This window comes from Lissotriton vulgaris, chromosome 10 (assembly GCF_964263255.1).
Source record: "Lissotriton vulgaris chromosome 10, aLisVul1.2, whole genome shotgun sequence".
Classification (NCBI taxonomy): domain Eukaryota; kingdom Metazoa; phylum Chordata; class Amphibia; order Caudata; family Salamandridae; genus Lissotriton; species Lissotriton vulgaris.
In genome coordinates this window covers 39,692,745-39,707,571 of record NC_141698.1, presented here as the reverse complement: position 1 = coordinate 39,707,571, position 14,827 = coordinate 39,692,745, and the positions used below count along the sequence as shown (strand labels likewise).

At 42.4% G+C, this 14,827-nt stretch overlaps 1 protein-coding gene across 1 annotated transcript in view; it reads left to right on the top strand.

Annotated features, from left to right (window-relative positions):
• LOC147684477 (anterior gradient protein 2 homolog) overlaps positions 1 to 14,827 on the top strand; it is a 50,635-nt gene that overhangs the window by 29,937 nt on the left and 5,871 nt on the right. Inside the window, exons 5-7 of the mRNA XM_086942353.1 lie at positions 1,526 to 1,599; positions 3,308 to 3,371; positions 12,281 to 12,364. Coding sequence (XP_086798479.1) covers positions 1,526 to 1,599; positions 3,308 to 3,371; positions 12,281 to 12,364 — 222 coding nt within the window. The remainder of the gene's footprint in view (positions 1 to 1,525; positions 1,600 to 3,307; positions 3,372 to 12,280; positions 12,365 to 14,827) is intronic.

Genomic DNA, 14,827 nt, shown 5'->3' with positions numbered 1-14,827 from the left:
CTAGTAGCATCTAAGTTACAGGCCCAGGGAATAAGTAGTGTCACTTTGAAGTATCGCCGTAGAAACTGACTTGCAAATCATTGCATTTGTGATAAAAAACACAGCACCATCTCAGGTTGGTATCTATGCATGGTGAGTTACACCGCTACCGAAAAGTTTTTAAGAGTTTTTTACTAGCAGGACAAGTACAAGTTAAAAGTACACTTCCAACTTTGTAAATACACTGCTCCCTCCTCAATAGGCTTTCTAGGGTTTTTGCCTAGGGGTGACGTATCTGTAATAAAAAGGAGGGTTTATGCCCGGCAAAAGGTTTATTTTGCCAGGTTGAAATGATATGAGATGATACCTCAATTATAATGAACCCTGCTCAGAACACACTACAACTGTGGACACCCAGGATTCTCTCTTGTTAAATCTCACTAAGTGAACAGTTATGGAGGGAAACTACATGTTTTTAAACATTTGTGAAGTATATCATTCATTTTCTACCCTAATCTATTTTCTATGGTATGCAACCCTTGGAGTGCAGCAATAAGCTGTAAAATTCTTATCATAATTGCGTCTGCATTGTCTACGTTAAATTCATGGGCCTCATTTATAGTTTAGGGTTTTGGTATGCAAACCTGTTGTCAATTCCAGTTGACCAGTTACAAATAGTTTCATTTGATTTTGTTGCTGGTATATGATTATTTAACATCTACTCTATTTCTGTGGAAAATGTCTAACTAAGGCATATGGCAAGTAGTATGTAACGCAGCATATTCATGTTTGTGGTGTCTAATGGTGCCTGCTGGATTCAGTTCAGGAGCACACTTTGTGCTCTGCTCCTAATGAATGCTAGTGCTCAGACCAAGCAACACTACTGCTCCAGTCATCATGACCCAGTCAGCCTCTTAGGTCAACCTAGCTCGGTATACACCTGTTACAACGCAACTTTTACAACTACCTACCATTACAACGCAACTTTGACAACGCATACCATTACAACGCATTGCGCTGGGGGGCGCTCTAGGATAGGGAATAAGTTTAATTTACTATCCAACACCTTCCCTAGTGTCCACGGGGACTGGAGTTGGAATAGTAAATTATACTTACCACTATCCAGCACCTCTAAGCGCTATGCGTTGTAATGGTATGCGTTGTAATGGTCGCGTTGTAATGGTAGGTAGTTGTAATGGTATGCGTTGTAACGTCATACATCCACCTAGCTCATGTGCCAGTCTACAAAGTCACAAAAGTCATTGTCTACAGAAGCTATTGATGTGTGAAATAAAGACACATTTACAGACGACCCATCGCAAAATTCAGCTGCTTGACAAGAAGTGGCAAAGAACTGACCAGGTCAAGCTGTGACTAGTGATTAGAGTTTAGAAAGGTCCGTCCATTCCAACTTCATTAGTTTATTGCACATCATTAGAACCTTGTGAATTTATTCGGGATTGTGAAGTAAAACAATTGTTTGAGAAACTTTGGAAAATGCTATTCTGGAATGATGTGGCTAACTAAGGGCATGTTTCCCTCATAGCCCTGAAGAAGGTGTTTGTTGAAAGCCAGGAAGCCCAGAAACTGGCAGAAGATTTCATTCTCATCAACCTCACCGTGAGTAAAAACGTGATAACTTGAGCAGAAGGTGCTGGGAGCCAGACCGGTGGACTCATGCAAGTTTATAGTGAAAATACAAAGTCAATGAGCTCTGTGGTAAAATGAGTGGGAAAGTAGTTTGAAGCAAATGGTTCTCAAGCACGTGTTTTATTAGGTAACTGCCACCAGGTGGTACTTGGCCATGCCAAAGTGCTAGGAGTGATAACACACGTAACATGAATGCCAATACCATTGAGTATGTGATTACCCATTAATAAATGTTATATCTTTGTTTGGATAAAAATATACTGAGAGCACTTGAGATACAAGCTGTATCACAGGGATATTTCAGTTCCAGATTTAACAATTGGGTCTCAATGAGTAATTGGCTGGTATGCCAGTTTCCATGGCCAGGTGACAGAGTTTGCGTTGGGCATTCATATTTATGTTAAAACCTTTGTTACAATGCATTTGAAAAATGATATATATATATATATATATATATATATATATATATATGCTATATCAAAAACCCGAAAAGGTTTCTTTGTTTTTGAGAAGCAGGTAAACATGATTGAAAAAGCTAAACACTCATCAATATGTGAAAAAGCATCACTCTAAAGATAAGTATATAACAGCAAAATGAACCACGATCGAGTATTTCCAGAACTCATCAACAGTATCTACCCAATGGGACTGCTAAGTTGTGCTGTTATTGGCACTGCCATCCATCAAGGACATTGCACAGCAGCTGAAATACAAATAAAAAAATACATGTAGACATTATTATGTCAAAAATATTTAGCTGAACAATTTGGAAATGTGGCAATTTAAATGTGTGCTGATATGTTTCAACACATAGATAAACATTTGAATGGGACTTCATCAGGATGGGGGCAGCCATACAAGTGTCAAATCTTTTTGCTGGCTCACAGCTGTGTATAATAGGTTGTTAGGCAAACAATGTTGCTTGAGAGACATGATAGAAGTACCTGATCATTGATTGGACCCAAGTAGGTATTGAGAAGTAATCAACTTTGACCTCAGGTTCAACATGTAAAGCTGAAATAGACATTCTCATTTGTGGCCCATACTTCTTACCATACTGAAATTGAAATCCACAGAAGAGGACAATAACGCCAACACTCACCTTGCAGGTTTTCGTCAGGAAGAAAAAATACCTAAACAATTACACACCCTTTCTATTTATGTAAAAATCCAGTAATTTTCCCACTTTAATCAAAATAACCAATATATCAGTCAGTCAACACCTGCAGCACCATCTTCTCAATTACTGACATGGTGATATTCCAACATTGATATTACAACGGGGTATCGATTATTTCTCCCTACCACTTAGAAGGACATGTTTTATAAGAACAGAATGCAAAGGTATTTTAACCCGGCCTTCTGTCCCCCTGTGTGTCCCTTGCTCATCTTTGGGATTATGTGATGCAAATTGAAATACAGTGAATAAGCTAACATGGACCAATTGATAGTAACTGAGGGAGGCTTAGTTAGGAGGGTGTCTGCTCCTGCTGACACATTCGTTATACTGTAGCCACTTGGAACTAATGATTAAATGTCTCCTTTTGTCCAACTGTATCTCAGTCTCTTAGTTAAAGGAGGACCTTCTAAATGCAGCAAACTTGCCTTTATCTGTACATACTGCTAAGGGATCCTCTTCCTTTTCAGTACTCTTTATCTCTTCTCTTTGTTCCCACAGTATGAAACAACAGACAAGAACCTGTCTCCAGATGGCCAGTATGTACCCAGGATTATGTTCATAGGTGAGTGGAAGCTGAGTATGTGATCTGATCTACACAAAATAAGGCCAGCAGTAGGGAAGGACCTCTGCCAAAGCAATCCGGCTAGAATGGATGGAACGCTTTCAAAGAGTTTCAATCTTGGGACTCTGTTCTTCTTCCATGATTATTGTTTCTTCCATTTGCAGTATAAGAAGCAACCATAGGACACTAAAGATGGAGGAAGGTAATGGCTCTTCTTGACATGAGACTTAGGATAAAAAGACGTGTCATATCGCTACCGTTGTGTTTACATGACTACACTGGGTATTTTGCCAGTCAGTCCTTAAAGGAACTAGAGGACAAAGGCAGATACGTCTGTTTAAAAATAAATGTCAAATGGACATATTACCTAGGCTACTATATGAGCTCAAGAACTTCTTATATTCATCCAAGACAACATCTTCAAATCCCTGAAAAACGCTTCCTAAAATAAATCTGGGGAGTTGGGAGACCGAGAGTGGAAAATAGGGTACTATGTTGTCCAAAGTAGGGAGGGTTAGCCTTACCCAGTACCCGCACGTACTGTGCAGTATGCCAACATCACATTTTGGCAGACCAGAGTTTCCTAAAAAACGTGGCTCCATATGGCCAGAGATCTGGTGGGCCGACATCTCTGGGATCTAGTCTAGTGTCCTACAATGAAAAGACATCGTAATGTCTACTTGAGTACCTGGGCAAACACCACACTACAGGTCTGGGATGTATAAAAAATTCCTGTAACTACATATCCTTTCTCCGACTAGCCCATCAAGTTCAACTCATCCTTCAATTCGGCCTATGCTTCTGGACAATTTAACAAGTGGCATGCATGGAACTGGTTATGGTGAGAGACTTACTCAATAACGGGACCATTAAGTCATTTGAGGACTATAAGCAGGACTTTCTTCTTGAAAAATCAGACAAATTACATTATGCTCAAATTAGACACTGCCTACCCCACCCAACTATTAACCCGTTGCGTGCTCTTGACGAGCTCATCTCGTCGTGAGTCAAGGTCGCCCTGTGCTCAGCTCGTTATGACCGTTGCGCCGCGCCCACACGGGGATAATTCCCCTGCTGTGCTGGGTGTTCCATTGGATCGGGAGTGGTCATGACGAGCTCAGCTCGTCATGAGCACAGCGCCACCGCGCTGCATGACGAGCCGAGCTCGTCATGAGCACCGGTGCGCTGTGCGCTCCCCCCCGACCCCTAGCACAGCAGGGGAATTAGCCCCTTAGGGGAGGGGTTAAAGATAATATCTCCAGGGACTCAACACTAATGGAGACGTTTCTTAGAGTGGCTAAGGGCACAGAGGGGACCACCTCTGAATTATGCCAGATACTCCTGAATGAAATGGCATCTCCCACACATCCCTAGGCTGATAGATAGTCTGGATTCCTGGGGACAATGCCTATGGATCAAGAATGGTCACACTCATGGAGAGATCTAAGTAAAACATTGTACAGTGTTGTCTGCTGGGTTAGGAAGCGCACTACAAAGTATTATTTCACTGGTATATCCGGCAAATAATTACTCTTGTCAGTGTTAATAAATGCTCCTTTTGCATTGTTCCTGGAGAAGGTTCGATTAGTTGAGAAAAAAAATTCTACAATTTATATACATTTTGAAGAACAAGGGGGGATCTTTGATATTCTTTTTGTGTTATCTAAAACGGCGCCCAATTTTCATTCATGATGAGTTGCTGTACTCTTTACATTCAAAAATTATTTTAAAATGTGGTCAAAAAAATAAATGTCTTGGCCATCCAGAGATAGTGGAAGTTTGAAAGGGCTGGGACAAAATCAGACACATGTCAGGTGGCCATGCTGACAAGTACCTCACTGTTACCTCACTTTACCATTCGTTTTAAAGAAGTGTCAAGCTCTTAGAAAGAGCAGGCCACCTTTGCTTGAAAATCTATACATGTTGTTTACCCTTGAACAGTACCTTTCAATGACTCACAATGAATAATGACATTGAACATTTTAGTTTCAAGATCAATTTTGTGGCCAATATTAGGGCAAAGGACCTTTTACATACACGTGAATAATGTTAAACACAGCCAGAAAGGAAATTCTGGTAATCCCAGGACAGAACCACACTCCTTGAGGCTGTAACTATAATGTGGCCATGCAAGTTTTTGTGTGTCTGGCTCATGGAAGTCCATCCAGTTCTCAAAGCATTGCCCTAGCATGAACCCTCTGGGAAAATACTAGTGTCACAATTGCCGGCCTACCCTTGTGCTGAACTTATCATTGAAAATGGCGGCTTCCAAGTTGTGATTGTGATATGTGTCAAGTCAATACCTGAGGGTATCACCAGCGCAGATGGAAAGTAGACGGGACAGCCATGCCTCAGCTTGTGGTTGGGGGGAAGGTCTTGCCATCAGTCTTGCCATAAGTTTACTCTGGCTGATAAGGTACCAGTAACATGAAGAAGAAGACATTTGACATCTCTGGATTCGAACACATCTCCCAAATGAAGAGGTTTCAAGTCCAATCCCAGGGATGGTTCAAAGACTTCATGACAGACTCCCGCGTCACTACACAGGAGTCACCCACACTGTCTTTTACCAAGACAGCATAGTTTTCTAAGGCGAGGAGAAGAAGGAAAGGAAGCAAATTTTAGGGACAAAGAAAGGTGTGGATGGGAGATTTGTGCTTTTTACTTAAGACAATTCATAGTGCTGTGTGTGTGCAAGAGGGTGTGCTAGTCAGTACTCACATAGAAGATACTCTTTCTTCAATCCCAACACATTCTTACACAAACACATGCAAGGTAAGGTTCTGCATGCCTTGCTCTCACCAGGGAGGGCATTAAGACATTTTAGACCATGTGTACTGAGTGGCCAATAAAGATAAAGTCTGTAGTGTAAGAGGATACTACTGCCACATTTCTTATTGTGCCGGCTTTAAAAGTATTGAAAGGAGTCCACCCAGTGTAACAGTGTCTTCCTGCCTTATACATTTCTTGTGCTGCCATGTGTTGAGGTCTATTTTGGGATGATATCAGATGCACATATCCTAAAGTGCATGTGTTACTTCTGTCTGAAATAATTTCAGATATTGTGTTTTAGGTAGTCAGTTATAGTTTTTCATGACTTGTGATAAAAATTCAGTCATTAATTTTGTGGCACTTCTTGTTCATGTGATATATCCAATTGGCTTCTTGCTTCTATCAAAGTGTTCTTTGTTCACGTGACTTCCGGTAGTAAGACTCCTGAGTGCATTACACTTTAAATATGGAAGGCTGTGCTTGTTACATTGTTTCACATGCATGTTCCAGGATGAGTGTTTGTTTTGGAGGCGAGTGACCTCTGAGGAGAGTGTGTCGTCATAGTTTGGTGCCCTGGTTACCTCCGGGTTTAGTCTTGGCCCTGCTCTTTGGTATTATTCAGAAATCTGTGAACTTTTTTAATAGTTTTGCAAGAACCTGCATGTACATGTATTTATATAGCGCAAATCACCGACCCGGTATCTAAGCGCTTGCTTAGGGAACCCGTCCTGTTAGTCCCCTGTGAGATAGCCCCGGCAGGGTATCCACAAGGTGAAAGCCAGGCATTCCACCGCGAGGGGCCGTTGTGGAGATTAAGCAAGCTATTGCCCAGAGTCGCAGAGTGTGAACCCATGAATCGAGTAGGCACCGGAGCGAGAATTGTTGAGTCTGTGGACATTTTCGGACTCAAGACCGCCGAGCCAGGAATTGAACCCTGGTCCCGGGCTGACCTCTTCTTCCAGGTCCGCCTCCTCTAACCAGTGAGCCACACTTCTCCACTATGGCATGGGTTGAACAAGGTTTCCAAGGCTGACCAGGTGTGGTCACAAGTGTCGGACAGGAAAAATCTTGATGAGTGTGGAGCTAAAGTAAGGACTCTAAAGGACTGATTCCCAGGAGCTTTTATGAGTTTGGGAAAGATACTATTGGAGTACTTTTCCATACTCTCTTTGGGAATCCACCATGGCACATTTCTTTCCCTGTTTGTTAAGCACCCTTCGTTTTATTTCTTCTAATGGTATATGGACATTGTGCAAATTTTCCTTTTTAATTCAAATTTTCTAAGTTTTTGGACTTAAAGGTATGCCCCAAAATGCTGTTGTGAGTGGACCCTTTCGGGCCTCATTCATAATATTCTGACGCACGTCAGCGCAGCAAGCCTTCCTGCTGCACTGCTGTGCCTCAAAACAAAAAGGCAGCAGAGCGCCGTATCTGCAAGATACAGAGCATTCCTGTCCTTTTCCCCTGCGATGGCGCACATTGGGCAGCCGGGAGCTGGCACAGGTACCCTTGCGCCAGGGTGCAAGGTTCTCTGCATTGTAAGGCACAAAAACAATCACAAGAGGGTTTCATCTTTCTAAGTGTGCTGCAGAATGCAGAACACGTAGAAAAAAAGGAAAGACAAGGAGAAATAAAGGTATTTATTCTCGTTGCGGCTCCCTTACACTTCCCCTGGAAAGGCATAGGGATCTGTCGAAAACCTAGTAAATCCGGGAATGCATCAGGTCCCAAGGATGTTGCGTGAGAACGCCCACAGCAACACTCATAGAATGCACCTTTCACGCCGAGTAATGCATGAAAGGGGACCATATTTACAAAGCCATGAAAAGTCACTCAGGGTGGCATTACGTGGCCTTGTAAATATGGGAAGGCACACTGCGTGGCCGGTGCATCTAAAAAAGTGACACACTTGCTGCGGAATGGGCTTGCAAGTAAGCCCCCTTTTTTCTGATTATTAGCGGCACCTTGGTGCGCATGTGCACAGAGCACGTGTTAGCAAGTGTTGTTTTATTGGAGTAATGTATCACAGCCCATTTTTTATGGACACAAGATACACCTGATTAAGCATGTGTCAAGTGCATTGTGTTTGTCACTGTTACATTGGGGAAGAATGACTTCATGAAGCTGAATGTTAATGTTTTTACAGGTTTTTTGCCCCTCTAGGGTTTTTACTTAGCATCACTGAATGTCTTGTTTTAGTTTCTGATACCTGAAGTGCAGTCACCGGTAGTTTTGGTCTTTCATGGTTCAGAGGTGGTATAATAAAGTTTGACCAATATGAGCCCCTGTACAAGGACATGGTGTAGTTCAGATAACTTGAATGACTGTATGGAAGATAGCTGTACAGATCCCAAAGAGGAACTACATTTGAGCAGCAACAAGCGTAAATAGGATCAGAGGGACATGATCAGCTCTAGTAGATTGGAGGGCAGTGAGATGTGTTCCTTACACACTGCACTGCAAGCAGACATGGAGCGTAGTCAGTGAGATTCCAGGAGTTGAACCTCACAATTCCCAACTCGAAATAGGTGGGTCACAGGCTGGAAGGGTGACATGACCAAGGATTGGGATGGACGGCTCCCATGAGTAATAGAGTGAGTAGTGATTTACATTAGATGGGCCTCTGTCTATAGTGGCACAGTGGGTGAATAATGATTTATTGAAATGCTACCTTGAGCAATTGCTAGTGGTTAGACTATTTGCAAGCATTTGTCCCAACACCTTTTGCGGCTTGATTACCAGTAGTATGCCTGGAAACCTGAGACTGGAGCATCTGTTCAGGCCTCCTACTGCCTATGTTTGAGAATTCCAAAATCTTGAAAGTTTGCACCCTTTCAAGCGTACTTTTGTGGGTGCAGCTTTACTACTTTTTTCGAAAACCTGTGACTATCTATATTTATGCTCCAGGTCCAAAAAATGAACAAGTTAATACCTATTTGTGAAATTAGATCAATGAGAAACAAAATTACACAGCCATTACAGATCTGACTCAACCCCCCCACACCCCCCGGAACCCAACTACCAAGGCAAGAATGCATTTATTTGGGGAGGGTGTTACACCCCAAACATCCCACACCCATCCCCACCTGGAAGCTACATCAAAGATCACAAGCTTTTCACTCTATTATTCCATGCTGAAGACACTAACTGTGAGAGTTGATTAGCAATGTGCACAGAGGTGTTTCTGTAACCTTTATGACGGTCTTCTGAAAAATGTGCAACTATGCAAAAGTTTGAAAAGCGTGGAGGCAGCACCAATCCTGAAGTAAATCAACAGAGGCCAACATTTTTTACAAAAATAGATTTTTCTTGTTATTTTCGTATTTTCAAAGTGCACAGGACAGCCAACGCGTTTGGCTCCCCAACCATGGGAGCTTCGTCAGGGCAAATTTAAATAGATGATTCTCCTCTATTAGTGCAATCTAGGTGAAGAAAATGCTGACAACTATAATGGTGCATATACCAGTAAAAACTTCCGAGTTGTATGGAAGTGTCCAGAAACGTAGAGGGCCGTTGGATTTTTCACGCAAATAACATAACATCAGATTATCCCATTAGGTAAATATTAATATCCATCAAGGTATTGTGACACGAAGAGACGTATGTGCAGTACTTGATAAGCTGCTATCACACACGTACTTCAAGGGGTTATGCCAGCGTGACGGCCCACGACGGATTTTTGCAACATTTTTTTTTTTTTCAAAAATACGTCGTGGGCCGTCACGCTGGCATAACCCCTTGTAGTACGTGTGTGATAGCAGCTTATCAAGGACTGCACATACGTCTCTTCGTGTCACAATACCTTGATGGATATTAATATTTACCTAATGGGATAATCTGATGTTATGTTATTTGCGTGAAAAATCCAATTGCCCTCTACGTTTCTGGACACTTCCATACAACTCGGAACTTTTTACTGGTATATGCACCATTATAGTGGTCAGCATCTTCTTCACCTTGATTGCACTAATAGAGGAGAATCATCTATTTAAATTTGCCCTGACGAAGCTCCCATGGTTCGGGAGCGAAACGAGTTGGCTGTCCTGTGCACTTTGAAAATACGAAAATAACAAGAAAAATCTATTTTTGTAAAAAATGTTGGCCTCTGTTGATTTACTTCAGGATTGGTGCTGCCTCCACGCTTTTCAAATTTTCTATCTGGGATTCCAGTGGGACCGAACCACAGCAGGTCCTGGAGGTTGACAGTACAATAAGATTGAACATTTTATGGACTTTGGAAATTTGAGGTGCTTGCTGGTTGATCAGCTGTGGAGTTTCTCTCTTGAACTATGCGAAAGTTGCAACTTTTTTCACCTTGCTGCACAGATGTTAGAAACTGTGACTTTTCAAAACTATCTATTTCATACACATCCTTATCATTAACAGCATGATTTTATTTTCAGAAGAAATTAGGCCCTCATTCTGGCTGAGGTGCAACAAAAATATAAATGTAAATGTAAATGTGGGATATTTGTAAAGCGCACTGTTACTCTAACCGAGTGTCCTGGCGCTGTAGACCACTGGGGAACCCGTCCTGGTTTTCCCTGTGAGATGGTCCCTTACTGGGTATCTCCAGGGTGAAACCAGGCATCCCTGGCGTCTGTGGGGGGCCGTTGTAGAGATGAGGCAAGCTTAATGCCCAGAGTTACCGAGTGTGTTCCCAGGTTAGAGTAGGCACTGAGGTGAGAATTATCGAGTCCGTTGACCCCTGGTCCACAACCCTGCCGCGTCGGGAATTGAACCCTGGTCCCGGGCCGTTCTCTGCTTACAGGTCTGCCGCCTCTAACCAGTGAGCCACACCTCTCCACTACAGTACCGTTGGGGTACTGTAAGTAGTGGCTGCTCAATTTACAAAAACATTTTCATGTGCAGACCTCTCAGTGTGGAATAACAAAGTAATCGTAGACATTTTCCTTCATTACAAAGTTCACAAAACCAAAATATGTGCTTTTTGACCCAACATTTCTGCCCTGATGAAAATCTCGCAGTCCAAAATCCCAATTTAAGTTAAAATGGAGTTTGACCCCAAACTGAGATTAGCACACAGCAGAGTGCTCTTTTTCTGCAGTTTCAATGTTCATAAAAAATATTCACAAAAGTTAAACTTGCAGAGAAACTTTGTGCGTACTCTTTCCAGCTTTCCTGACATCACCTACAGTGAAAAATGTTAAGTATTTGCAAAAATATATATTGTTAACGAAGAGACTTTGGAAACACAAACGGCCCAAATTAAAGTTTGACACACAGAGCACTCCGGTGCAATGGGGAAGGAGTACCCTGTCTGCCAAACCCTCAGCCTGCCCACTTCATTCCGATATAGCAGAGAATAAGTATTCCCTTGATGGAAACCCTGTTGACTCTATCGACAGAAGACTACCTCCGTTTGCACGACAGAGTAGGTGCATCAGAGAAAGGACATTACACCACCTTATGCCCTATTTAGAGTCAGGAGTCAGCTGCGGACCATTCAGGTACCACCGGTGGGGCAGTAGGGCCTGGTAAGGGGTGATTTGGAGGGACGATGCAGAGGGAAAATTAAATAAATAATGAATTTTCCCTCTGCATCGTCCGTCGCAATCCCCCCTTGCCTGGCCTCACCGCTGTTACCTGTACGGACCGCGGCTGTCATGTGTGCTTGCACAGGTAAGAGTGGTGGAGTGGGACAGGGTGGTTGGAAGTCGACAGACGATAGGATAGGTAAAATTAAATGAAAAAATAAATAAAACAACTTTCCTTGCGCTCGCTGATTCGGCAAGTCCCGCCATCTGTCAACTTCCCCCCACCGGCACTGCCACGCCACTCTTACCTGTGCCAGCCTTGCATGTTTAGAGTGGGTGCTGCAGTTGTTTTCATGTCTGTCGAAACTGATGGCAGTTGTGCACCAACCTTTTTGCATATGGACAGGCACAGCAGTTCCTTTCAGTGCATAGAGATAGCTGCTTGGGAGGCAATTATAACTACATTTGACTGACAGTAGTTTGTCAGGCGGGCAGAGGTTATGTTCTCTGCCACATTGATAGGTGTAGTACAATCCTGCAAATTTAAAATCAAGTGCAAAGACTAGGAATCAAGATTGCAACAAAAACTGGGAAATATTTTTGTTTGGTAAAACTCATGGTGCTTTCATCTGATTTCAGACCCTTCTTTGGTTGTGCGAGCGGACATCACGGGGCCATATTCTAACCGCCAGTTTGCCTATGAGCCAAAGGACCTCCCGCTGCGTAAGTAAAGTATAATTGAGATCTCCCTGTGGGTATCTGGACTATTCGCCTCGTCATGTTATATAATGTTGTGGGAGATGCAGTGTTTCTGGTGTTGGGGATAATGTTCTACAAGATAAGGGGCATCTGAAGCTCTGGAAGTTCTACAGAGAGAGTCAGGGATCTAGCTGGGCGAGATAGGGGTGAGGCTAGATAACTGGGGTTGTTTATGTTCCCTAAAGGAAGAGGGATTTCCTGAGAAGGGGTGTAATAGGAACTTGGGAGTACCTGAAGGCTGGAAGGGAAGCAATACAGAAGCAGAGGACTGAAGCAGGTTGGATCAGTCAGTGATTAGGCAACTGGAAGTCTAAAGGGAAAACTGCATAGATAACACATGTACAAAAAAACAGGAAGGTAAAACAGGGAAAGGATCGACAAACGATCACGAATGATAGTTTGTCTGCTTCTCGGAAATGATCTCTCTATGAGCAGGGAATGATCTTATAAGAAGGCAAGGAGCGGATTAATCTGACAGAGTTCTGTGAGATACCCAGCAGCTCTTATAGAACAAGAGCACTGGTGGATCTCTGTATCAGGGGCACAAGACAGCGAAAGCATACTGGCACCAGTACTAGTCATGATAATCAAGATTGTTATATAGTACACATGAAAAAATCAGAGGGAACAGAACAAGGACCGACAAAAGAGAGGTTGGGCTCAGGGAAAACAGGACTGGAATCAGGGCCAGGAACTGGGATGTAATACACAGAACTGAAATACTGAATACAAACTAGGAAAGAACTACAACTCTAACAAGACAAGATGGAAATTTGCAGACCACATAAACACAAAACACAACCCAAGGAGTCTGCGTATAAGAGGGCATATCTTGAAGAGTGCAGACAAGAGACTAGGAATAAATGCTAACACAGGATAATAGATGCAGGAAAACAAGAGACAGACAGACATAGCCAAAAAGAAGGGAAATGGGTTCAGGAAATAAAGGGAATAGATGGAAAGAACAAGCCTGGAATTGCAGCAGTAGGAACACTACAGAGCATAAAGCTACTCAACAGAAGTCAGTTGCTAGCCACTGCACTATGGGCTCACAGGACTGAAATAGCTGGATGCCCAGTGGAGGAGCACAGTTGCATGTAGATAGTCAGATGCAAGGAACAAACCTGGTGGAAGGAATCAGGGAACCACTAATTATGGGAAAGCAGAACTGGGACTTGGAAAGGGGAAGCCCATGGAACTCAGCAGACACCAGATAGGGCATGAGAAATTCAGAAACAGTGTATGGGCCAAAGGCAAAAGGTTGAAAAGTCCAGAAGGCAGGTATAAAGAGGTCAAAAAGGGTGTAGGATACACGAATCAAGAGAGGGAATAAAGTACCACCAACAGGAGGAGACCAGGGCAGGGCTTGGACACAGATAGGTAACTTTGTAGCCATATCTGGTATCAATGATATAACTGCAGATTTTGATTGAAGTGGAGAAAGCCATATGAAAATGATATTTCTGCATGTTTTCCAGAAACTCTAGAGGGGTAAAAAGTACACATTTTCCATAAAGCGGAGCAGTATAGTCACATTTCTTGATGCCGTAAAAACACCTTTCTCTTAATAAATTGTGTTAGTTGTATAGGTATCCACTTTCTGTTTATGTTCCACGTTCATTTATGTTTCCTTTGGGTTAGCAGCCTGAAAGGGTTTTGTACATCCAGCACATAATGCTCTAAGTAGCTAGATGCATTAGAACAATGCACTCATCCAAAATATTTGGCATTGGGGTACAAGCACATATGCACATATGTAGACATTCATGGATTAATGAGAAATGTAGGACCTTTTTTCATTCTTTTCCCAATATATCATGATTGAGAGCATTGAGCGATGCAGAAAGAAAGATTGAAAGTAAGGATAGTCTCCTTTTTAAAAATAAGTACATTCAAGAAAAAGTGGATTTGTGTAAAAAGAGTACAAATTAAAAACTAAGAGCTATAGGTTTTATATAGCCAAAGACCAGGGTTTTCATCTCTTATTAAGTGGAAATATTCACATAAGATAACTCCCCACACTGGGAAACAGACTGCGAAGACAGGTAAGATAGAATACATAAACAGGCTCTTAAAGCTCATAAACTTGACTAAGGATGTAATACTGAATGTTTGCGTCATATGCATAAAAGGTATGGTAGTATAATCATGTGTGATTGGTAGCTGCCACAATGTGACAACAACATTAGGCATAGATATTTTTTTTTCTTTTTATCAATTCCTATTTATCCTGGTAAATCTTCCTGGGAGGTAGAATTGCATATAAATGTTAGTTGTTTGAGATAGACAAGCAACACCCACTTATAGTTGGATCTGCAGGATCACACAGTAGTCTAACAGGGGTTAGGGATTGTCTAGTGTTTTGAGCGGAAATTCTGTTGGGAGGCCACCAAATAAGATATTGACACTCATTGTTGGAAGGATAGG